At 51.0% G+C, this 26337-nt stretch overlaps 1 protein-coding gene across 2 annotated transcripts; it reads right to left on the reverse strand.

Moving 5' to 3' along the window:
- Positions 1–1071: 1071 nt before the first annotated feature.
- On the reverse strand, positions 1072–26173 carry CCNK (cyclin K). 2 transcript variants are annotated; one of them, XM_075330866.1, is made up of 11 exons: positions 26078–26173; positions 22537–22758; positions 19690–19771; positions 19481–19612; positions 11058–11163; positions 7962–8019; positions 7708–7877; positions 5490–5731; positions 2642–2675; positions 2480–2548; positions 1072–2239 (listed from the first exon to the last, which is right to left on the reverse strand). In XM_075330866.1, exons 2-11 carry the CDS (start codon positions 22731–22733, stop codon positions 1620–1622), a joined length of 1710 nt encoding a protein of 569 aa, XP_075186981.1. In that variant the 5' UTR covers positions 22734–22758; positions 26078–26173; the 3' UTR covers positions 1072–1619. The 2 variants fall into 2 exon arrangements, with proteins under 2 accessions (XP_075186981.1, XP_075186982.1); XM_075330867.1 differs by lacking the exon at positions 26078–26173 and adding an exon at positions 25909–26019.
- Positions 26174–26337: the final 164 nt, after the last annotated feature.

A 26337-nucleotide genomic window follows, 5' to 3' on the forward strand; every position in this document is an offset into this window, starting at 1 on the left:
TGTGGCTTACCGACCGCTAACAAGCGGAGTGTGTGCCTCCAGATTCCCAGCTTTAGGTCCCCTGGAGCTGCAGAGCTGTTCCTGAGAATCCTCCACCGGCAGAATGCCCAAAAAATGGCTGCCGGAGATCTCCGGGGAGGAGTGGAGCCGTGGGCGGCGCCAGGAAAGTGCGGGAATCTGGGGTCCCCACAGTGATCAGTGAGGGGGGGGAGGAAACATGCAGGATGCTCTAGCCCTCACATCCGACGTCAGGTCGGCAGTCCCGCCGTTACCCCTGACAGGCAGGCCCGGGGGCGGGATTTTTGCGACTAGGCCGCGATGAAGCCGGGGACTAAATTTGAGACCGCGCCCGACAAGCAGGCACGGTCGGCGCGGAAGTCCGCCGGTCTTCTCAATTCAGCAGCTGCCGCAGCGTCCGGGACGAAGGTGCGCTCCTGCATATTCCCCAATGGGGACACAGAGTACCTTAGAGTTGCAGGGCCCGGTCCCTGAGGTTGAATAGACTCCGGTCCGGCAGATTCCCACAGGGGCTGCGGAGGGAGCACGGTCCCAGCAAATGGCTGACCGTTCAGGATCCCACTTCTCCCAGAGCCGCTAAGGGATGGTGAAGGAGACGGCATGAGGCTCCGGCCTTTGTACCCGCAATGGGTACCTCAACCTTAACAACACCGCCGACGTAGTGGGGTGAGAAGGGAACATGCCGGGGGCCCCGTGGGGGCCCTCTTTTCTTCCAACCGACATAACTAATATGAGAATGCATGAGTGGATGTGTGCCTCCTTCCACACAAAGCATAAAACTGAGGAGCCCGTGATCCACGGGAGGGTGTATAGGCAGAGGGGAGGGGTTACACTTTTTAAAGTGTAATACTTTGTGTGGCCTCCGGAGGCAGAAGCTATACACCCAATTGTCTGGGTCTCCCAATGGAGCGACAAAGAAAGCGTTAATTTTCTGCCGCTGGTGGCAAAATGCAGGAGACTCACTTCCCATAGACTTCAATGTAAGTTGTCTGCATTTTTTGGGAGGAAAACACAAAATCAGGCAGAAATAAAACAACATTCTTACACAGAGGCCGCAGATTTCCAGGATGTATTTATTCATCAATATTGAGCTGACAGATACTGACTTCTCTGATGATCGCTTACAATTAAGTTTTTTTTTACATTAAAAAATATTTACAAACATTTGTAAAACTTTCAAAATTTCATCAGAAAAAAGGAAAACAATACACATTAAAACGTAAAGGAAATGTGCTAATTTTTGCTTTGACTTTAAGTGAAAATTGCTTTCAAAATGTTTTTTTTTTTTTAATACTTTTTTTTTTTTTAGCTTGGCCAATATGGCCCTCGCACAAAAAAAAAAAAGCCAAAAATCAGGGATGGATTTCTGCTAGATACCGATTATTTCCCAGTCAGCAGGTTGGTGTACAGTGTTGTATCAGCCAGGCACATTGTAACAATACGAAGACATTCAATGCCACCTCAGACGCCCAGACTTGGCAGTGAGTGATCAGAGATGGGGTCCGATTGTACAGTTTTATTGAAGCAGGGGGCTGCACGTTTTTTTTTCTTTAGTGGTGTGTCATCAGTCCCTTCAAGTCTTTTTAGGCCGCTATGCCATGCTATCTCATCCAGCCGGCGCGTCCAAGTCCTGCAACAGGTGGCATGCCCGGCGGTGGAATCGGAGGAGGGACGGGAGGCTGCCCTCCAGGGGGCACTGTCGGAGGGGGATACGAAGCTGGTGGCATACCAATACCTGGAGGAGGGTGGTTGGGTACAGTATGGGTAGGGGGTAGTCTGGGTGGCGGATAGTTGGGATTGTATGTAGGTGGAGGAGGAGGATAGACTGAATTAGGGGGAGGAATGTTAGGAGGGGGGTAGGATGAAGGTGGCGGGGGTGGTGGCACAGTTGGCGGAGGATTAGGTGGATAGACATGAGGATGATATGCTATATGTGATGGGGGGCCGTAGGCGGGCGGCATGTTCCCGTAAGCTGGTACTTCGGTCTTCATCATAGATTGGAGACTCTGGTAGCCCTCCCCAGACATGTACGAGTTGGTTGTAGACATCCCGGTTATGTAACTGGAAGGAGGTGGCGGCGGCCGGTGCGGCAGAGGCGGCGGCTGATGAACCGTCGGATGAGCTGGTGGAGGAATTTGAAGCTTGGTCATGTCCGCAGCCTCGGGGACGCTGATGGGATCGCCTTCCCCTGGAGCAAGAGATGTCGGCACAGGTTTTCTCTCTATCAGCCAGAAATGAAAAGCCATGACAACATTAAAAATAGTAGGGGGAGGAAGGTCGGAGGGGGGAAAGGAGGAATGGATTCCAAACAGTGCAGGGCTGGGGGGTGGAAAGAGCCATTCTAACACAATGGATCCAGCGGACAGGGATACAATGTATATACATTGTACGGTGGGGCACGGTGTGCTGGTTCTTCCAGTACTCACCCCGAACAACAAATCGTAGTCTGGATCGGCCTTACCTGCAGGCGTGATCATAGGAGGGAGCAGCGGCAGCGAAGTCTCAACTTTAGGCAATTTATTTAATGGTTCTGTAAAAGACAGAGGAGGAGTGAATACCTGTGATGTAACCCGCACCGCAGCTATCCCATTACTACACGGGCAGCAATGACAAAGACACCTACCTTGTACTTTCCCCTCTTCTTTGGGTGACGTCGGCTGAAAAACATTAAGAATCCATTAAAAATGTGAAAAGTAAAGTATTTGGCAGCAAAAATGGAACCTATCACTACGGCTAATATTACTATACTGCCGGCATCCAGCTACAGCTCATGATCCATCGTCATCTCCTCCAGTAATACAGGCTGGATGAGAGGTCTGCGTCTCCTCCAGTAATACAGGCTGGATGAGAAGTCTGCGTCTCCTCCAGTAATACAGGCTGGATGAGAAGTCTGCGTCTCCTCCAGTAATACAGGCTGGATGAGAAGTCTACGTCTCCTCCAGTAATACAGGCTGGATGAGAAGTCTGCGTCTCCTCCAGTAATACAGGCTGGATGAGATGTCTGCGTCTCCTCCAGTAATACAGGCTGGATGAGAAGTCTGCGTCTCCTCCAGTAATACAGGCTGGATGAGAGGTCTGCGTCTCCTCCAGTAATACATGCTGGATGAGAGGTCTGCGTCTCCTCCAGTAATACAGGCTGGATGAGAAGTCTGCATCTCCTCCAGTAATACAGGCTGGATGAGAGGTCTGCGTCTCCTCCAGTAATACAGGCTGGATGAGAAGTCTGCGTCTCCTCCAGTAATACAGGCTGGATGAGAAGTCTGCGTCTCCTCCAGTAATACAGGCTGGATGAGAAGTCTGCGTCTCCTCCAGTAATACAGGCTGGATGAGAAGTCTGCGTCTCCTCCAGTAATACAGGCTGGATGAGAAGTCTGCGTCTCCTCCAGTAATACAGGCTGGATGAGAAGTCTGCGTCTCCTCCAGTAATACAGGCTGGATGAGAAGTCTGCGTCTCCTCCAGTAATACAGGCTGGATGAGAGGTCTGCGTCTCCTCCAGTAATACAGGCTGGATGAGAGGTCTGCATCTCCTCCAGTAATACAGGCTGGATGAGAAGTCTGCGTCTCCTCCAGTAATACAGGCTGGATGAGAGGTCTGCGTCTCCTCCAGTAATACAGGCTGGATGAGAAGTCTGCGTCTCCTCCAGTAATACAGGCTGGATGAGAAGTCTGCGTCTCCCCCAGTAATACAGGCTGGATGAGAAGTCTGCGTCTCCCCCAGTAATACAGGCTGGATGAGAAGTCTGCGTCTCCCCCAGTAATACAGGCTGGATGAGAAGTCTGCGTCTCCTCCAGTAATACAGGCTGGATGAGAAGTCTGCGTCTCCTCCAGTAATACAGGCTGGATGAGAAGTCTGCGTCTCCCCCAGTAATACAGGCTGGATGAGAAGTCTGCGTCTCCCCCAGTAATACAGGCTGGATGAGAAGTCTGCGTCTCCTCCAGTAATACAGGCTGGATGAGAAGTCTGCGTCTCCTCCAGTAATACAGGCTGGATGAGAAGTCTGCGTCTCCTCCAGTAATACAGGCTGGATGAGATGTCTGCGTCTCCTCCAGTAATACAGGCTGGATGAGAGGTCTGCGTCTCCTCCAGTAATACATGCTGGATGAGAGGTCTGCGTCTCCTCCAGTAATACATGCTGGATGAGAGGTCTGCGTCTCCTCCAGTAATACATGCTGGATGAGAAGTCTGCGTCTCCTCCAGTAATACAGGCTGGATGAGAAGTCTGCGTCTCCTCCAGTAATACAGGCTGGATGAGAAGTCTGCGTCTCCTCCAGTAATACAGGCTGGATGAGAAGTCTGCGTCTCCTCCAGTAATACAGGCTGGATGAGAAGTCTGCGTCTCCCCCAGTAATACAGGCTGGATGAGAGGTCTGCGTCTCCTCCAGTAATACAGGCTGGATGAGAAGTCTGCGTCTCCCCCAGTAATACAGGCTGGATGAGAAGTCTGTGTCTCCTCCAGTAATACAGGCTGGATGAGAAGTCTGCGTCTCCCCCAGTAATACAGGCTGGATGAGAAGTCTGCGTCTCCTCCAGTAATACAGGCTGGATGAGAGGTCTGCGTCTCCTCCAGTAATACAGGCTGGATGAGAAGTCTGCGTCTCCTCCAGTAATACAGGCTGGATGAGATGTCTGCGTCTCCTCCAGTAATACAGGCTGGATGAGATGTCTGCGTCTCCTCCAGTAATACAGGCTGGATGAGATGTCTGCGTCTCCTCCAGTAATACAGGCTGGATGAGAAGTCTGCGTCTCCTCCAGTAATACAGGCTGGATGAGAAGTCTGCGTCTCCTCCAGTAATACAGGCTGGATGAGAAGTCTGCGTCTCCTACAGTAATACAGGCTGGATGAGAAGTCTGCGTCTCCTCTAGTAATACAGGCTGGATGAGAAGTCTGCGTCTCCTCCAGTAATACATGCTGGATGAGAGGTCTGCGTCTCCTCCAGTAATACAGGCTGGATGAGAAGTCTGCGTCTCCTCTAGTAATACAGGCTGGATGAGAAGTGTGCTAGCTCTTGATAGCAAAAGAGGAGGTAGCCCTGTCAGTGGGTTACTTGCCTCCTTTTTATGCTATCTATGCTACAATAAAGCTACATTAATCTGTACTCCAGACTTGTGATCATTGGCGCGGCATACAGAAACCCGTTTTCTACACTTCTCTCTGTTATCAGCCACTTGGGTTGCCGCTGCCGTGGTCCACTTCTACATGCGAATATAGTAGTTGTGACTTTCACAACTACAGTTGGTGAGTATTATTGCTCCCCCTTCCCTTGCCCGGTAAGACCCTATTGCGCTTTATCTTCCACAGCCTTTTTCCTACATCTAATCTGTATGGCAGGCCCCCCCCCCCCCAAACTCAACAGCCTCACTTATATCTGAGTCCTGCGGCCAGTCTGAACTCAGACAAATAAAAGAGGCTTTATCCAGAGACAAAAGGAGAGCACTTCAAGATCAAGAACCTCCAGAAGGTAACATACCAGGGGTCTCTTGGTCGCCTTCGGTGGGCTGGACTGGGGGGATGGCTTCTTGGTCTGCTGGCCTCCTGCTTGTTGTGGATCTTTTTGCGGTGCTCCCTGGGAGTCTAAGTTCAGCGATGGTGCCAGAGTCGTCGCAACGGATGCGATCTGTGCCTGGACTTGCGGGGATTGCTGCTGCGCCCCATGGTGAGGCATCTGCTGTTTTCCTTGAGAATACAGGTCCAAGATCTGATGGCAGATATCTAAAAAAGAAGAACGGCAATGTTAGAATGTGTCGTCCTAGAAGGAAACGTCTCTGACATTGGAATGATTCCTGAATCTCGAATGATAAAAGCCGTGGACGGCGGTGCGAGCCATCAGCGGAAGGACGGATCACAGATCAGATTTTATGGACAGTGATTTTTCGTTCCTTCAATTTCATATTTTCCCCTCTTTTTCTTTCCAAGAGCCACAACCATCATCTTTCTTATTTTGTGGTCAATATGGCAGTGTGAGGGTCTGTACAATGTTCTTTTGAATAACACCATATAATGTACAGAAAATGGGGGGGGGTGGGGGTGCGTGCAAAGGCATATGGGACAAAATGGAGAAAAAAAAATGCAATTTTGGGCAGCAGCAAAATAACGATAATTCTGACATTTATCTTAGCTTTTACCATATTGGTTAAATACATTTTCTATATTAATGCCTTTTCTAAACAAAGCGCCCGTCGTGAGCTGGAGACAGCACGGCTACATGGTTTATTGGTTATATTTGGGCAATCTGATTGCAGGCTCGGTGTCCCCCTGCGCTGTCAGCGGTGGGCTTTGCATTTAAACACCTTGACCTTAAAAAGGGGTGTCCACTATTTGGAGAACCCCTTCTCATTGCCCTTGTTCACCCCTGTAAATATAAATAAGTCTATACTCCCGTCCGGTGCGGCTGCGGTTCCAGAGAGGTCTGAAGCTGCGTTCCTGGACGCGATGCCCATGTGTTATTACAATGCCATATGTGTTCCGGCAACTCGGCTTCAGACATTACAAGAACCGTAGCTGCACCGGAGGGGAGCATAGGCTTATACGGTGGCTCAGTGGTTAGCACTGCACGGTGGCTCAGTGGTTAGCACTGCACGGTGGCTCAGTGGTTAGCACTGCAGTCTTGCAGCGCTGGGGTCCTCGGTTCAAGTCCCACCAAGGACACCACCTGCAAGGAGTTTGTAGGTTCTCCCCGTGTTTGTGTGGGTTTCCTCTCGCAACAGTGTTGCCATTGTATGTACAGCGCTGTAGAATTAATAGCGCTATATAAATGAATAAATATTAATTTTACAGGGGCTAAAAAAGGCAATGAGTAGAGTCTGTCAAGTCGTGGACATCCCCTTTAATTTTCTCCATCTTCCTGTCACCAGCATTTTTCTTTTTCCCATTACTCTGAGGGTTTAGTGTTATTCCCAGAACGTTGTTGCCCCCTAGTGTACATGTGCAGGTATTACAGGGCATCTCCGCTTGTGATTGTTTTAGCTGCATATACAATCATAAATGAAATGATTTGATCCTGACCGCTGGTAAAGCTTTAGTCATTTTTCTGCAGTAACCATTCGATGTTTTTGAAAGAAGCCCTCATAGGAAAGCATAATAAAAAAAAAAAAAAAAAAAGTTTATTTCCTGATCTACAAACACTGTAAATGAGCAAATCCAAAGCCTTAATCACAAATTTGGAGCTTTCATTTCCGCTCCATACAAAAAAAAAAAAACCCCAAAACTTTTCTCACCCTCCCGGGGTCCAACGCTGCCTCTAATCGCTGCTGAAGTCAGAGCTGCAGGCAATAAGGTGGACGGCACGAGCCGCTGAGTCCAGTGACTGTCTGCAGCGCTGTAGTCGTGAAGTCACCACTGCAGGTGATAAACGAAGACCATAGGAGCGATGAGAGGCGCTGCTGGACCCCAATATGGTGAGTAAAAGGGCTGGCTGTTTTGATTTTTTTGGCCTTGTTTGAAAGAGGACAATCCCTTTAAGGATTTTTCAACCACCGGGGTGAGTGTATAAGGCAGGTGGTCATTTATGTGCTCATATTATCAAAGTCAGAACTGCATAGAGTTAGGGCAGTGTCTGTGTGTGAGGAGGAGCACAATCCCCACAGCAGCACAGAGTATTTTATGTAATTATTTAGTATTAGCAGCAGATAAGGGCAGAGCGTGGAGGCGTACCTGGAGCAATGTCATCCACTGGACATAGCGCTTACCTTCCAGCACATCGACGGGCACGTCCTGGACGAACTGCTCCCACCATCGCCGGTACATGGGCTTGGACGTCCATTCCTGGATTTCAAACTTGCACAGACGTCCGGCGAGATACATGACGGCGACCGCTATGATCTCCGGCTCCCACTGCAAGGACAGCGTGGTGCAGAGGCTGCAGGCAGAGCACAGGGTGAGGGGTGACACCGCCGCCGCACACAGCGCAGCACTCACACATTAACCCTCACATCGCCAATACCTGTCATTCACAAACGTCCACGCCATCTGCACCAACTTCTGGATTTTATTCTTGTCTCCTGAACAACACAAAAAAACAACAAAACATCAGATGTTAATATATAGCATATAACCAGTGACTGCGGCTACGGGCAGAAACATTGTGCAGGTCACAGACTACAATGTGACCGCTAACATTCTCACAAGACAGCAGCAAGGGGCAAATCATTCCCCATCACCTGCATGACAATAAAACGTCATATGTGGTCTGTGTTACACAGCCGGCATCGGCCTGCAGCAATCACAGCTAGTTTCCATTGCTGCAGCCTAACACCTTATATGCTGTGGTCATTGGTGACTGTAGCATATAAACATTTACAGAAAAAAAAAATAAAAAGGGTGGGGGGAAATGATGGCAGCTGGAGGAGCATAGCAGTTGGGGTGCTTAAAAAGGCCCCTTGTCTGGCATCTTACTACCTCCTATGAAGGGGTAAAATGAAAAGGGGTAAATATAAAATAAATAAATAGGGAAAGATTAAAATCACACCACTAAACAAATAAAAAAATAAATAAAAATACATACACACACGTATACATACATATAAACACACACATATCTATATACTGTATATACATACAGTGGAACCTTGGTTAACGAGAACAATCCGTTCTGGGACTGTGCTTGTTAACCAAGTTACTCCTTCAGCAAAGAAAGATTTCCCATAGGAAATCATTACAATGCAGACAATTCATTCCACAACTTGTTAAATGTCCCATCCTGGTCCCCTATTCTGTCATTCCACACAAGCTAACACACACACACACACACACACACACACACACACTATGCTTACCTTCCGTTCCATCGCCAGCCTCCTGGGACTTGCTGTTCTCCGGTATGGGATGTGTATCAGGTTACCATAACGACGAGGGAGGAACGTCCGCTGCCAGAGTGCTGACGTCAAAGGCAGGAGCCGCTTGCCTCTGATTGGCCAGCGCACTGCCTTTGAGTAGCGGGTGGCAGGAAGTTCCCGCTTCGTCACTATGGTTGCCGATGTACAGCCTGGAGTGGAGTAGTGAACTACAGGACCCAGGAGGCCAGCGATGGAACTGAAGGTACACATATTATGCTCACCTTATCTTCCGTTCCATCGCCGGCCTCCTGGGTCTTGTAGTTCGCCGCGAGGACGTCGCGATGTATCCAAGAACCATGAGGCCGGGCGGCGGAACAGAAGGTAAGGTGAGCATAATACTGTAGGTGTGTGCTTGTGTGTGTTTGTGTGGACTGCAAGTGCGGGTCAGAGCGCGGTGGATGTACGGAACCGGAAGTGTGTGCGGTGAGGATTTTGCTCGTACAGCAAAGCTGCCTTTTTTATACTCCCATGAAGCAAAGATGCAGTACAAAGAACGCTTGCAGGTTCATATTCCTTACATTTCATTACAAACATACACACACAGTGATGGGTGAACCCGGACTGGAAAATTTGGGATGCGCACCGGATACCTAGTATCTGTACACAGACCCCAGACACTGAGTTCTCAGGGAACTCAATGTAACCATTTGGATTCAGCCATCTAGATAATGGGAAAAAAAAAAAAAAGAAAGAAAATAGGGAGAGTCAGTCTCTGCCTGAAGCCACAGCTTGCAGACATACTGTGCCTGCGGGCTGTGACTTCAGTATGTAGCAGAGCTGGGATTGTTGTGGGACCTTGTGTGAATTACGTTGGACCTGGGTGTTTTGGGGATTAATACATTGGTGAAAGAGGATGGTTTTTTTTGTATTTTATAGCAAAGATTAAAGGATTTTTTTGGCGTTTGTTCTTTACTTTTATTTATAGATTAGTAATGGGGGGCAGGTTTCAGACGTCTCCCATTACTAATCTAGAGCTTAGTGACAGCAGTGCGCTGTTATTAACCCCTTATTACCTCGAATGCAACCGCACCAGGGAGATTGGAATGAGCTGGGTTAGGCTATGTGCGTACAGTGCGTTGTTCGGTGTGTTTTTGGCCTCAAAACTGCATGCACTTCCTTCCCCAGCAATGCCTATGAGTTTTCATTTATGTTGTCCGCACAGTGCTGTTTTGATTGGCTGCGTTTTTGAGCTTTAAAAAAAATAAAATAAAAAAAAAATTGAACATGTCAACTCTTTTCTGCGTTTTCCTGCGTTTTTCCACCCATGCAATGCATTAGAAAAACGCAGCAAAACACAGTGATCAAAAACACAGCAAAACACGCACCAAAAACACGGTAAAAACACATGCGGCCAAAAACACTGCATCTTTGTAGTAATAAAAAATGTCAAGGTGCACACATGGCCTAATGGTCAGGGATGGTCGCATCTAATGGATGCAACAATCCTGGGCAGCGGCAGGCTGCTATTTTGAGGCTGGCGGAACCTATAAGTATGGGTCTCCCCAGCCCAAGAATACCAGCCCCCAGCTGTTGGGCTTTATCATGGCTGGCTATCAAAATGAAGGGGGGGGGGTGGGAACCGCATGCTGTTTTTTTTTTATTATTTAAATAATTTAAAAAAAAAAAAAAAAACTAAACAAAAAAAAAAAACAAAAAAACAACAGACATGTAGTTCCCCTTATTGTGATACTTAGTGCATGCTTAATGTGCTGGGTATCAAAATATGGGGGACCCTACGGCAATTTATTTCCTTTTACACCACTATAAAGACGCAGACAGCATGTATGATTGCAAACAGTCAGACAAGCTGTCACACAAGCTGCAGGCGCGGTCTGACTGCAACAAATCACGGACGTCAGGACTGCCGGTGTGCGGGGGAAGCAGTGCATATATATATGAGGGTAATGTGCGGCCCCTGAAGTAGAGTTGACGTGCGGAGACTCGGTAAGTATAACACTCCAGCTCTAATGCTCCTATCCCTTCTACCCCAATTTTAAAGCATAATATTTGGATCCCCATAGACTTATATAACGAATAGCGTCCAGGCAGATATTCAGGGTTAATTCTGGTCCCCAAGCGGGGTTTTATCTATTCTTTTTAAACCAGGTTTGACCCAGATCCTGAATATCTTTTTTTTTAAAAAAAGGAAAACTAGAAAATCCTCGGGTCACCTAGATCTCTATGACCTGGACGAGACACATTACCTTTTAACTGTTTGGCGTATCTTAGTAGAAACTGGTACGGATGTTCCACTTGGAGGTCAAATTTAATGGTTTGAAGAAGAATCCGCTCCAGGACCATAACTTCTTCCTAGGTAAAGAAAAAAAAAAAAAAAAAAAAAAAAAAAATCAGGAAAACAGGAGGACGACGACTTTTTTTTTTTATCTTCTCCTGTAATGTACATGGTCCCCAGAGGAGATTGTCTGTGCAAAGAAAGAGGAGACTGGGGAGGAAGGAGGAGTCGGTCTCTTCTACAAAGTTGAAATTTCCATTCAATCACATTGCTGGCTGCAGAACAAGTTTACTGAGGATCTATCAGCGAGCTCATTCTGCAGATTGTGTAACTTATCTGACTTTTACTGCGGTCCTCTCTGCTGATTTAGGACCACATCAGAATTAAGCTCAACTTTGTTGTGGTCTCTGATCATAAAGCAGCACAGAGGAGCTCAGGAAGGGAGAAAAAAATGTTACACACACTAAAAAGTGAAATTGAGCTCACTGATGGATTCTCAGCCAGTCATAGACCACACAAAGTCTTTAAACGGAGCCAAACTGCAAATATATGTTAATCTAGCCCAAAATAGATTAACCCCTTCACCCCCAAGCCTGTTTTCACCTTCCTGACCCAGCCATTGTTTTGTAGTTCTGAGCAGTGTCACTTTCAGAGGTTATAATTCTGGAACGCTTCAACGGACCCTGGGTGGGTAAAACAATACCTCAATAGAAAGAGCCGATTCTGAGACTGTTTTTTTCGTTACATATCATACGTTGTGTTTTTGGTAAATTTAGGACATTTTTTGCATTTGTGAGAAGAAAAAAAAAAAACCGCAACAAAAATAAATGGAAATTTAGTGAAAAAAGGGAATTTTGTTTACTTACCGTAAATTCCTTTTCTTCTAGCTCCTATTGGGAGACCCAGACAATTGGGTGTATAGCTTCTGCCTCTGGAGGCCACACAAAGTATTACACTTAAAAGTGTAACCCCTCCCCTCTGCCTATACACCCCCCCGTGCATCACGGGCTCCTCAGTTTTGGTGCAAAAGCAGGAAGGAGAAAACTTATAAATTGGTCTAAGGTAAATTCAATCCGAAGGATGTTCGGAGAACTGAAGACCATGAACCAAAAGAACAAATCAACATCAACAACATGTGTACACAAAAGAACAACAGCCCGAATTTACGGTAAGTAAACAAAATTCCCTTTTTCTTTGTCGCTCCATTGGGAGACCCAGACAATTGGGACGTCCAAGAGCAGTCCCTGGGTGGGTAAAACAATACCTCAATAGAAAGATCCGAAAACGGCCCCCTCTTACAGGTGGGCAGCCGCCGCCTGGAGGACTCGCCTACCTACACTGGCGTCTGCCGAAGCATAGGCATGCACTTGAGAGTGCTTCGTGAAAGTGTGCAGACTAGACCAGGTAGCCGCCTGACACACCTGCTGAGCCGTCGCCCGGTGCCGCAATGCCCAGGACGCACCCACGGCTCTGGTAAAATGGGCTTTCAACCCTGAAGGGAGCGGAAGCCCAGAAGAACGGTAGGCCTCGAGAATCGGTTCCTTGATCCACCGAGCCAAGGTTGACTTGGAGGCCTGAGAGCCCTTACGCTGGCCAGCGACAAGGACAAAGAGCGCGTCTGAACGGCGCAGGGGCGCCGTGCGAGACACGTAGAACCGGAGTGCTCTCACTAGATCCAAAGAGTGCAAATCCTTTTCACACTGGTGAATTGGATTAGGGCAAAAGGAAGGCAAGGAGATATCCTGATTGAGATGAAAAGGGGATACCACCTTAGGGAGAAATTCCGGGACAGGACGCAGAACCACCTTATCCTGGTGAAAAACCAGGAAGGGAGCTTTGCATGACAGCGCTGCAAGCTCAGACACTCTCCGAAGTGATGTGACTGCCACCAGGAAGGCCACCTTCTGGGAAAGACGGGAGAGAGAGACATCCCGCAGCGGCTCAAAAGGCGGCCTTTGAAGAGCCGTCAGAACCCTGTTAAGATCCCAAGGTTCCAACGGACGTTTGTAAGGTGGAACCATGTGGCAAACCCCCTGCAGGAATGTGCGGACCTGCGGAAGCCTGGCTAGACGCTTTTGAAAAAACACGGAGAGCGCTGAAAACTTGGCCCTTGAGAGAGCCGAGGGACAAACCCTTGTCCATTCCAGATTGTAGAAATGAAAGGAATGTGGGTAAGGCAAACGGCCATGGAGGAAAACCGTTATCAGAGCACCAGGATAAGAAGATTTGCCAAGACCTGTAATAGATCTTGGCGGACGTTGGCTTCCTGGCTTGTCTCATGGTGGCAATGACATCCTGAGATAACCCTGAAGACGCTAGGAGCCAGGACTCAATGGCCCCACAGTCAGGTTGAGGGCCACAGAATTCAGATGGAAAAACGGGCCTTGTGACAGCAAGTCTGGGCGGTCTGGAAGTGCCCATGGTTGACCCACCGCGAGATGCCACAGATCCGGATACCACGACCGCCTCGGCCAGTCTGGAGCGACGAGAATGGCGCGACGGCAGTCGGACCGGATCTTGCGTAGTACCCTGGGCAGCATCACCAGAGGGGGAAACACGTATGGCAGTCGAAACTGCGACCAATCCTGGATCAAGGCGTCCGCTGCCAGAGCTCTGTGATCCTGAGACCGAGCCATGAAGGCCGGGACCTTGTTGTTGTGTCGTGACGCCATGAGGTCGACGTCCGGCGTTCCCCAGCGGCGACAGATCTCTCGAAAACACGTCTGGGTGAAGAGACCATTCCCCTGCGTCCATGCCCTGACGACTGAGAAAATCTGCTTCCCAGTTTTCTACGCCCGGGATGTGAACTGCGGAGATGGTGGAAGCTGTGGCTTCCACCCACTGCAGAATTCGGCGGACTTCCTGGAAGGCTTGACGACTGCGAGTGCCGCCTTGGTGGTTGATGTACGCGACGGCAGTGGCGTTGTCCGACTGTATTCGGATCTGCCTGCCCTCCAGCCACCGATGGAAAGCCAATAGGGCTAGATATACTGCCCTTATCTCCAGGATATTGATCTGAAGGGACGATTCTATTGGATTCCAGGTTCCTTGAGCCCTGTGGTGGAGAAAAACCGCTCCCCAACCTGACAGGCTCGCGTCCGTGGTGACCACGGCCCAGGTTGGAGGTAGGAAGGATTTTCCCCGAGACAGAGATGTGGATAGGAGCCACCACTGAAGTGATGTTTTGGTTGCAAGGGACAGAGAGACGTTCTTGTCGAGGGAAGCCGAACTCTTGTTCCATTTGCGAAGAATGTCCCATTGGAGTGGCCGTAGATGGAATTGCGCGAACGGCACTACTTCCATAGCTGCAACCATCTTCCCCAGGAAGTGCATGAGGCGCCTTAAGGGGTGTGACTGACTCCGAAGAAGTGATTGCATCCCCGCTTGCAGAGAAAGCTGTTTGTCCCGCGGTAGCTTGACTAACGCTGGCTGGGTATGAAACTCCATCCCGAGGTAAGTCAGTGATTGGGTCGGCGTCAACTTGGATTTCGGGAAATTGATGATCCACCCGAACTGCTGGAGAGTCTCCAGAGTGACGGAAAGACTTCGTTGACACGCCACCCGAGAAGGGGCCCTGACTAGGAGATCGTCCAAGTAGGGGATCACCGAGTGGCCCTGAGAGTGCAGGACCGCCACGACGGATGCCATGACTTTGGTGAAAACCCGTGGGGCTGTCGCCAGGCCGAAGGGCAATGCGACGAACTGGAGGTGTTCGTCCCCGATGGCGAAACGCAGGAAACGTTGATGTTCGGGTGCGATCGGCACATGGAGATAAGCATCCTTGATGTCGATCGATGCTAGGAAGACTCCTTGTGATATCGAGGCGATGACCGAGCAGAGAGATTCCATCCGAAATCGTCTGGATCTCACATGTCTGTTGAGCAGCTTGACGTCCAGAACGGGACGGAATGACCCGTCCTTTTTTGGCACCACGAACAAGTTGGAGTAAAAACCGCGACCACGTTCCTGAAGGGGAACGGGAATCACAACTCCATCTATCTTTAGAGCGTCCACTGCCTTAAAAAGTGCGTCGGCCTGCGCGGGGGGTGGGGAGGTTCTGAAGAAACGAGCCGTAGGTCGAGATCTGAACTCTATCCTGTAACCATGAGACAGAATGTCTCTCACCCATCGGTCTTGAACGTGTGGCCACCAGGCGTCGCCAAAGTGGGAGAGCCTGCCACCGACCGAGGATGTGGCTAGATGAGGCCGAGAGTCATGAGAAGGCCGTCTTGGAGGCAGTGCCTCCTGCGGCCTTTTGGGGGCGTGACTTGGACCGCCACGCATAGGAGTTCCTCTGGCCTTTCTCCGGCCGGTTGGTCGAAGAGGACTGGGACTTGGTTTCGGTCCTTTCGTCCCTCCGCCTCGATTGGATTTTTCTCTGCTGAGGTCTCTTAGGTTTGGACTGAGGTAAGGAGGAGTCCTTTCCTGAGGATTCCTTAATAATCTCATCCAACCGTTCGCCAAACAAACGGTCGCCAGAAAAAGGCAAACCAGTTATGAACCTTTTGGAAGCAGAGTCTGCTTTCCATTCGTGCAGCCACATGGCCCTGCGGACTGCCACGGAGTTAGCGGATGCTACAGCCGTACGGCTAGCGGAGTCCAGGACGGCGTTCATGGCGTAGGACGAAAATGCTGATGCCTGAGAGGTCAAGGAAGAAACATGTGGAGCAGAATTCCACGTGACAGCATTAATCTCAGTCAGACATGCCGAGATTGCTTGGAGAGCCCACACGGCCGCAAAGGCCGGGGCGAAAGACGCGCCCGTGGCCTCATAAATAGACTTCACCAAGAGCTCTATCTGTCTGTCAGTGGCATCCTTCAGGGATGAGCCATCGGCAACAGACACAACGGACCTAGCAGCCAATCTAGAGACTGGAGGATCCACCTTGGGAGAATGTGCCCAACCCTTAACGACTTCAGGTGGAAAGGGATAACGCGTGTCAGTGAGGCGCTTAGTAAAGCGCTTGTCCGGAACCGCTCTGGGCTTCTGGACAGCGTCTCTGAAGTTAGAGTGATCAAAAAACGTATTGCGCGTACGTTTGGGGAAACGGAATTGGTGTTTCTCCTGCTGAGAAGCCAACTCCTCTGCAGGAGGCGGCGGTGGTGTGAGATCCAACACCTGGTTGATGGACGAGATAAGATCATTTACTAAGGCGTCCCCCTCAGGGGTATCAAGGTTAAGGGCGAAGTCAGGGTCAGAGCCCTGAGCTCCCCCGTCCGCCTCGTCGTCCTGAGAGTCCTCAAGCTGGGATCCAGAGCAGCGTGAGGAGGCCGGGGAAGAGTCCCAGCGAGACCGCTTAGCCGGTCTGGGGCTGCGGTCCGGGCAGGAGTCCTCCGCCTGGGGCCTAGGGGCTATCCTGGGAGCGCGCTGCGGCGCGGACCGAGAAGGGCCTGGAGGAGACAGACTAACAGGGGCCGGGGCCTGTGAAGGGCCCGGTCTGGACTGCAAAGCTTCAAGGAGCTTAGATGACCATTTGTCCATAGACTGTGCAATGGACTGAGAAAGTGACAGAGTTTCTCAGCGAAAGAGGCCAACGACGGTGACTCTGTCCCTGCAGCCTGTTCAGTTGGAGCAGGGGGATCTACATGAGCCGAGGGGCCCACAAGTGCCCTAGGCTCCGGCTGAGCAAGCGTGGCAGGAGTCGAGCATTGATCACAGTGAGGGTAGGTGGATCCCGCAGGCAACATAGCCCCACAAGAGGTACAGGCCGCGAAAAAAATCTGTGCCTTAGTAGCTTTGCTCCTTGTGGACGACATGCTGTTGTCTCTTAAAAGAGTGACCACTGAGGGTAAATGGGAAAAGGGTATACAGCCTTTCAGAACCGATATATATATCTATCTATATATATATATATATCCCGGCACCCTAGGGGGACCAGCACCGTGACCGGTGTGGCTTACCAACCGCTAACGAGCGGAGTGTGTCCAGATTCCCTGTCGTGGATCCCCCGGAGCTGCAGAGCTTTGCTGCTGAGTAGCATCCACCGGCAGAATGCTAAAAATGGCTGCCGGAGCTCTCAGGGGGGGTGTGGAGCCGAGGGTGGCGCCAGCAAAGAGCGGGAATCTGGAGTCCCCACAGTGGTCAATGAGGGGGGAGGGAAACATGCAGGATGCTCCAGCCCTCAAAGCCGACGTCATGTCGGCAATCCCGCCCTAACCCCTGACAGGCAGGCTCGGGGCGGGATTTTTCGCAAGTAAGCTGCGGCGAAGCCGGGGACTAAATTTAAGGCCGTGCCCGACAAGCAGGCACGGTCGGCGCGGAAGTCCGCCGAAAAGACAACGGACGGAACTACCGCGGCTTCCGGGGATAAGGTGCGACCCTCTCTGTACAGTCCCCACATGGGGACACAGAGTACCTTCCAGTTGCAGGGCCCGGTCCCTGGGGGTGAAGAAGCTCCGGTCCGGCAGGTTCCACCAGGAGCTGCGGATGGAGCACGGTCCCAGCTCATGGATGACCGCTTAGGATCCCACTTCTCCCAGAGCCGCATAAGGGATGGTGAAGGAGACGGCATGTGGCTCCAGCCTCCGTACCTGCAATGGGTACCTCAACCTTAACAACACCGCCGACATAGTGGGGTGAGAAGGGAACATGCCGGGGACCCCATCGGGGTCCTCTTTTCTTCCATGCGACATAACTATGTATGAGAATTTATGAGTGGATGTGTGCCTCCTTCCACACAAAGCATAAAACTGAGGAGCCCGTGATCCACGGGAGGGTGTATAGGCAGAGGGGAGGGGTTACACTTTTTTAAAAGTGTAATACTTTGTGTGGCCTCCAGAGGCAGAAGCTATACACCCAATTGTCTGGGTCTCCCAATGGAGCGACAAAGATGATGGACCTGAGTGGGGGCTTGTGTTTTTGTAGACTGGATTGAATGCTACTTGGTGGCGATTTAGGTACAGAATATTTTGTATCAGGTCACATTTACCTTGTGCTCTATGCTGAGCGCTTACAGCGGGGTTTCCATCTAGCATGTTTTGAGGATTTTATGACGCACCCATGATCACTGAGGCTTCCTGCAGTCAGGTGACCCAGAGGTCATCAAGACACCCTGGAGAGGGAGTGGGATCCCTCTGTCAATCCTTTAAGTGCCACAATCAATATCGATTGCAGAATTTAAGGGGTTAAACAGCCAGTGCGGAGACTGTCCCTGGCTGTGAGGGCTGGGGCTCGGCTATTGGGAAAGCAGAGTCCCTGGCAGCGATTGCGCTGGGCACAGTGACGATGTCAGGGCAATTGCTAGGACGTACATATACGCCCTAGATCGGTAAGTAGCACTGATCAAGCACGTACCAGTAGGTCCAAGGTCGGGAAGGGGTTAAACTGAAGAAAGGAAAAAAAAACAAAACACAATAATGCCCCAAAAGGCAAGTCTTCAGATGTGGTTATTTTATGGGAGTTAAAAAAAAAGATTGAGGACTAAGCGCCCCTCGTAATCATCGAAAACCCCCACACAAAATAATGGAGACATCGGTGCGCGATGGGACCCCGGTCTCGGGACAGATGATGATCACATGTAGCACATAGTGTCGGGGGGGACATAACGGGACAAGATGGGAATTTTTTATTTTACAGACTGACTAATTAAAAATAATTCAGCTTATTTTTCACACATCCCCCTGCATTGATAAGCCCAGTGGTGTGGCTCAGATGCTGAGGGTTGTAGTCTCACGCCAGCTATATGGAAAAGAGTTCTTTCGGTCTGATGTAGCGCATAAGGAACCACTTGTTGATATTAAATGTTGTACTTTAATAATTATAAGCTCCTATTAATACAACGAGTTTCAGCAGACAATATGCTTTCATCAGGTTACCCGATGAAAGCATATTGCATATTGTCTGCTGAAACGCGTTGTATTAATAGGAGCTTATAATTATTAAAGTACAACATTTAATATCAGCAAGTGGTTCCTTATGCGCTACATCAGACCGAAAGAACTCTTTTTCCATATACCCACTGCCTACCTGGGATTTCGGTAGTAGCTGCAAAGGACCTGCCAACCCATTATAGAATCCAGCTGGGAACTGGAGGAAAACCTGAATCCCAAGGTGCCGGTGGAGTTCAGGTGCCGACAACGATACCTAAAGTCTGGATTCAATAAGGTTGGACACTGCATTCAGAACGGAGGAATACCCCGGACTGACACGCTTTCACTGGAGTTGTGCGGGGGCGCACAACCTGCAAAGGTGAGCAGTTCTAAATATCTATCCTAAATCTATCCACGGATACTTCTCATATTACGCCTGTCTCTCTATCTCTATTTCATTTATCACGCCAGCTATAGACCTCCGTGCTCAGGACACTTAATGCCACAATGATATAACCAGCACCAGGCCGGGTCACACCTCACAGCAGCGGTCAGGTCAATAATCCCATTTGCCCTGTTCCTCACCTTCGGGTCATCTCCGAACTGTCCGAACTGCACATCATTTAACAAGCTGCGGGCCGTCTTTATGATGTCCTTACATTTCTTAGGAGTTTCTTCCACTTTTCCAGCTAGAAAGAGGCAGCAGGCGCCGGTCACCTGGAGGAGAGAGCTCAGGGGTCATCTCAGGAGGACAGGGAAGAGTCCGAGGAGAAAGACAGAAACTAACAACTTACATATCTGGCAAACTGCTTGAAAGAATGAAACATATAGAACCTGTGGAAATATATAATGCCGGTGGCAAGAGTGTCGTAATGTCTGAGGTAGGGGCTAAGGAAAGGAAAACACCAAGGAAATCACTCACATTTACAGAGGATGTGTCCCCCTGTGTGGTGTAGTATACAGAGGATGTGTCCCCCTGTGTGGTGTAGTATATAGAGGATGTGTCCCCCTGTGTGGTGTAGTATATAGAGGATGTGTCCCCCTGTGTGGTGTAGTATATAGAGGATGTGTCCCCCTGTGTGGTGTAGTATATAGAGGATGTGTCCCCCTGTGTGGTGTAGTATATAGGAGGATGTGTCCCCCTGTGTGGTGTAGTATATAGGAGGATGTGTCCCCCTGTGTGGTGTAGTATACAGAGGATGTGTCCCCCTGTGTGGTGTAGTATATAGAGGATGTGTCCCCCTGTGTGGTGTAGTATATAGAGGATGTGTCCCCCTGTGTGGTGTAGTATATAGAGGATGTGTCCCCCTGTGTGGTGTAGTATATAGAGGATGTGTCCCCCTGTGTGGTGTAGTATATAGAGGATGTGTCCCCCTGTGTGGTGTAGTATATAGAGGATGTGTCCCCCTGTGTGGTGTAGTATATAGAGGATGTGTCCCCCTGTGTGGTGTAGTATATAGTGTGGTGTAGTATATAGAGGATGTGTCCCGTGAGGTGTAGTATATAGAGGATGTGTCCCGTGAGGTGTAGTATATAGAGGATGTGTCCCGTGAGATGTAGTATATAGAGGATGTGTCCCGTGAGGTGTAGTATATAGAGGATGTGTCCCGTGAGGTGTAGTATATAGAGGATGTGTCCCGTGAGGTGTAGTATATAGAGGATGTGTCCCGTGAGGTGTAGTATATAGAGGATGTGTCCCGTGAGGTGTAGTATATAGAGGATGTGTCCCGTGAGGTGTAGTATATAGAGGATGTGTCCCGTGAGGTGTAGTATATAGAGGATGTGTCCCGTGAGGTGTAGTATATAGAGGATGTGTCCCGTGAGGTGTAGTATATAGAGGAGGTGTCCCATGCAGTGTAGTATATAGCGGATGAGTCCTGTGTGGTGTAGTATAGAGGAGGTGTCCCGTGAGGTATAGTATATAGAGGAGGTGTCCCGTGAGGTATAGTATATAGAGGATGTGTCCCGTGAGGTATAGTATATAGTGGATGTGTCCCGTGAGGTGTAGTATATAGCGGATGTGTCCCGTGAGGTGTAGTATATAGCGGATGTGTCCCGTGAGGTGTAGTATATAGCGGATGAGTCCTGTGTGGTGTAGTATATAGAGGAGGTGTCCCGTGCGGTGTGGTATATAGAGGATGTGTCCCGTGAGGTATAGTATATAGAGGAGGTGTCCCGTGAGGTATAGTATATAGAGGAGGTGTCCCGTGAGGTATAGTATATAGAGGATGTGTCCCGTGAGGTATAGTATATAGTGGATGTGTCCCGTGTGGTGTAGTATATAGAGGATGTGTCCCGTGAGGTGTAGTATATAGAGGATGTGTCCCGTGAGGTGTAGTATATAGAGGATGTGTCCCGTGAGGTGTAGTATATAGAGGATGTGTCCCGTGAGGTGTAGTATATAGAGGATGTGTCCCGTGAGGTGTAGTATATAGAGGTGGTGTCTCGTGTAGCGTAGTATATAGAGGACGTGTCCCATGCAGTGTAGTATATAGCGGATGAGTCCTGTGTTGTGTAGCATATAGAGGAGGTGTCCCGTGCAGTGTAGTACATAGCGGATGAGTCCTGTGCGGTGTAGTATATAGCGGATGAGTCCTGTGAGGTGTAGTATATAGCGGATGAGTCCTGTGAGGTGTAGTATATAGAGGATGTGTCCCGTGCAGTGTAGTATATAGCGGATGAGTCCTGTGAGGTGTAGTATATAGCGGATGAGTCCTGTGAGGTGTAGTATATAGAGGATGTGTCCCGTGCAGTGTAGTATATAGCGGATGAGTCCTGTGAGGTGTAGTATATAGCGGATGAGTCCTGTGAGGTGTAGTATATAGAGGATGTGTCCCGTGCAGTGTAGTATATAGCGGATGAGTCCTGTGAGGTGTAGTATATAGCGGATGAGTCCTGTGAGGTGTAGTATATAGAGGATGTGTCCCGTGCAGTGTAGTATATAGCGGATGAGTCCTGTGAGGTGTAGTATATAGCGGATGAGTCCTGTGCGGTGTAGTATATAGCGGATGAGTCCTGTGAGGTGTAGTATATAGAGGATGTGTCCCGTGCAGTGTAGTATATAGCGGAGAGTCCTGTGCGGTGTAGTATATAGCGGATGAGTCCTGTGAGGTGTAGTATATAGAGGACGTGTCCCATGCAGTGTAGTATATAGCGGATGAGTCCTGTGCGGTGTAGTATATAGCGGATGAGTCCTGTGAGGTGTAGTATATAGAGGATGTGTCCCGTGCAGTGTAGTATATAGCGGATGAGTCCTGTGAGGTGTAGTATATAGCGGATGAGTCCTGTGCGGTGTAGTATATAGCGGATGAGTCCTGTGAGGTGTAGTATATAGAGGATGTGTCCCGTGCAGTGTAGTATATAGCGGAGAGTCCTGTGCGGTGTAGTATATAGCGGATGAGTCCTGTGAGGTGTAGTATATAGAGGACGTGTCCCATGCAGTGTAGTATATAGCGGATGAGTCCTGTGCGGTGTAGTATATAGCGGATGAGTCCTGTGAGGTGTAGTATATAGAGGATGTGTCCCGTGCAGTGTAGTATATAGCGGATGTGTCCCGTGTGTGGTGTAGAAGGTTTAGTGAATACATATTTTTGGTGGAGTTCTTCTTTAAATTTCAGCCATGACTTGCAGATAAAGGATACAGTCCCAGTCTTGTGCCAACATCAAATATAAACCTGGCCCCCTCGCGCCTGTATCTGGCTTCGGTGGCGGGGTCCAGGCCTTCCTGCTGGGAGGGGGTATGAGCCAGATCCTTCTTGTCCCAATACCAACATGGTTTAGAGTGGTCCAGAGCACCAGACGCCACCGAGGGGCTCGAATTTTCCTTGTTTTCCTTCATCGATTCTTCAACACATCCAAAATACCTGCAAACAACGGAAACAGAAGAAGGTCGGATATCAGACAAGCCGGACTACTATTGGCTGATACAAAGCAGAAAAAAAAAAATGTCCACCCCGATGCAGTGTATTATCAAAATGTACAAACCTCCTACTGTTTACAATAAACCAAGAACAATGTTCTGTATTTTTTGGACTGTAAGATGCACTTTTTTCCCCCCAAATGTTGGGGTAAAGTGGGGGGTGCGTCTAACAGTCTGAATCTAGGGCTGCGGGGAATGAGGGTGCTGCGGTGGAGCAGGTCATCGGTGGCATGAGCAGGCTGTAGCAGCACCTGCCGTGACCACGTGGACCCGCTCATTTTATATGCATCCTCCTGCCCATCATCTCTGTGCTGACAGGTGGGCAGGATGATGGGCGGTGGATGCGCGCATAGTAAAGAGCCGTCCTGCGTGATCACCCCTGCCAACTACAGCCTGGAGTGGATGATGATCATCATCATGAGGATGATGATGATGATGATGATGATGAGTCGTCATCATCATCGCAGGGGCAGTGAATTTTATACTCACCATTCCCAGCAGCATCGTCATGTTCTCCTGTCTGCTGGCCACTGATCTGTGTGGAGAGCGGTGAGCCATGACGTCATCCCTGTGCGTACCGCTAGTCTCCACCCACATCAGCAGCCACAGACAGGAGGACATCGCGATGCTGCAGGGAACGGCTCCACATAGGTCAGCGGAGCTGCTGCTGACACAGACAGGAGGACGAGCGATGCTGCTGGAGACAGGAGAGGTGAGTATAATCGTTTATTTTTTTTTGTACCACAGGACGGGGGTATATAGCAGGATGTGGGCTATACCAGGAAGCGGCCATATAAGAGGACGGGGGTATTTATCAGGATGAGGGACATGTATACAAGGATGGGGATAGTATACAAGGCAGGAGGATCATTACCAGGATGGGGTACCTTAGTAGAGAATTTGGGGAACAGTGTCAGAACAGATCCTCGCCCCATAACAGTGTGTCATGACCATATTTTTTGCTTAAAATTTTATTTTCCCCCTCTAAAACCAGGATGCGTCTTATGGTCCGAAATATACAGTAAATCACAAAACACAAAGAACATAACAAGTGGAAATACAGCACACAATGCCGCCATTACTGATGACTGCAGTCTCACATATGCTTTGGGGGGGGGGAGGGGGGGGCAAGCGCCAGTCCAAAGAGGAAGGGGGGGCCGAGCGCCAGTCCAAAGAGGAGGGGGGGGGGGGGGCGAGCGCCAGTCCAAAGAGGAAGGGGGGGCGAGCGCCAGTCCAAAGAGGAAGGGGGAGGCGAGCGCCAGTCCAAAGAGGAAGGGGGAGGGGGAGGCGAGCGCCAGTCCAAAGAGGAAGGGGGAGGGGGAGGCGAGCGCCAGTCCAAAGAGGAAGGGGGAGGGGGAGGCGAGCGCCAGTCCAAAGAGGAAGGGGGAGGGGGAGGCGAGCGCCAGTCCAAAGAGGAAGGGGGAGGGGGAGGCGAGCGCCAGTCCAAAGAGGAAGGGGGAGGGGGAGGCGAGCGCCAGTCCAAAGAGGAAGGGGGAGGGGGAGGCGAGCGCCAGTCCAAAGAGGAAGGGGGAGGGGGAGGCGAGCGCCAGTCCAAAGAGGAAGGGGGAGGGGGAGGCGAGCGCCAGTCCAAAGAGGAAGGGGGAGGGGGAGGCGAGCGCCAGTCCAAAGAGGAAGGGGGAGGGGGAGGCGAGCGCCAGTCCAAAGAGGAAGGGGGAGGGGGAGGCGAGCGCCAGTCCAAAGAGGAAGGGGGAGGGTGGGCGAGCGCCAGTCCAAAGAGGAAGGCGGAGGGTGGGCGAGCGCCAGTCCAAAGAGGAAGGCGGAGGGTGGGCGAGCGCCAGTCCAAAGAGGAAGGCGGAGGGTGGGCGAGCGCCAGTCCAAAGAGGAAGGGGGGGCGAGCGCCAGTCCAAAGAGGAAGGGGGGGCGAGCGCCAGTCCAAAGAGGAAGGGGGGGGCGAGCGCCAGTCCAAAGAGGAAGGGGGGGGGCGAGCGCCAGTCCAAAGAGGAAGGGGGGGGGTCAAGCAGGGGGGGGGGGCGAGCGCCAGTCCAAAGGGGGGGGGCGAGCGCCAGTCCAAAGAGGAAGGGGGGGGGTGGGCGAGCGCCAGTCCAAAGAGGAAGGCGGAGGGTGGGCGAGCGCCAGTCCAAAGAGGAAGGCGGAGGGTGGGCGAGCGCCAGTCCAAAGAGGAAGGGTGGGCGAGCGCCAGTCCAAAGAGGAAGGGGGGGGGGGCGAGCGCCAGTCCAAAGAGGAAGGGGGGGTGAGCGCCAGTCCAAAGAGGAAGGGGGGGCGAGCGCCAGTCCAAAGAGGAAGGGGGGGCGAGCGCCAGTCCAAAGAGGAAGGGGGGGCGAGCGCCAGTCCAAAGAGGAAGGGGGGGCGAGCGCCAGTCCAAAGAGGAAGGGGGGGCGAGCGCCAGTCCAAAGAGGAAGGGGGGGCGAGCGCCAGTCCAAAGAGGAAGGGGGGGCGAGCGCCAGTCCAAAGAGGAAGGGGGGGCGAGCGCCAGTCCAAAGAGGAAGGGGGGGCGAGCGCCAGTCCAAAGAGGAAGGGGGGGCGAGCGCCAGTCCAAAGAGGAAGGGGGGGCGAGCGCCAGTCCAAAGAGGAAGGGGGGGCGAGCGCCAGTCCAAAAGGGGGGGGTGGGCGAGCGCCAGTCCAAAGAGGAAGGCGGAGGGTGGGCGAGCGCCAGTGCAAAGAGGAAGGCGGAGGGTGGGTGAGCGCCAGTCCAAAGAGGAAGGGGGGGGCGAGCGCCAGTCCAAAGAGGAAGGGGGGGGCGAGCGCCAGTCCAAAGAGGAAGGGGGGGGCGAGCGCCAGTCCAAAGAGGAAGGGGGGGGGCGAGCGCCAGTCCAAAGAGGAAGGGGGGGCGAGCGCCAGTCCAAAGAGGAAGGGGGGGGCGAGCGCCAGTCCAAAGAGGAAGGGGGGGGCGAGCGCCAGTCCAAAGAGGAAGGGGGGGGGCGAGCGCCAGTCCAAAGCGGAAGGGGGAAGTCGAGCGTCAGTCCAAAGAGGAAGGGGGGGCGAGCGCCAGTCCAAAGAGAAAGGGGGCACCAGCACAAGGGGAAGCGCCAACGAGTTGACCAGCGCCAGCACTAGGTTACAGCCATCAGAGAATGCTGGCACCTGTAGTTCCACAGTATATGTTTTTCTCTACCCTGTGGCCGGATAGCAGTAAAATGTAAGCAGTGTGGGGAGGGGACAGGATGAATGGAGCTGGGTCCAGTCAGGAGCGGAGAGCTTGTGACTATCATGGCTAACTGCTGCCAAGAACACCAGGACTACAGCGGACAAGACCACGAGGCCTCATAACGACTCAGACTCACCCGCAGCCCCCGGCTCCTGGTACTAAGCGGCTTCCGTAGGAGAAACTACCAGCGAAGCACTACAGCGGCCGCCATCTTGGTTCTGAATGTGCGACGTGACGTCATCACAAGTGGACACGCCCCTACAGTAATCTCTAAAAAGGACACGGACTGGTATTAGCCAATCAGGGCAAACGACGTCAAAGTTAGGGGCGGGTTTAGCGATATTGCGCTAACAACCAAACCTGACAGATGTAGTATGTTGTGCGCTGTAAGGTGTG

This window comes from Anomaloglossus baeobatrachus, chromosome 12 (genome assembly GCF_048569485.1).
Source record: "Anomaloglossus baeobatrachus isolate aAnoBae1 chromosome 12, aAnoBae1.hap1, whole genome shotgun sequence".
Classification (NCBI taxonomy): domain Eukaryota; kingdom Metazoa; phylum Chordata; class Amphibia; order Anura; family Aromobatidae; genus Anomaloglossus; species Anomaloglossus baeobatrachus.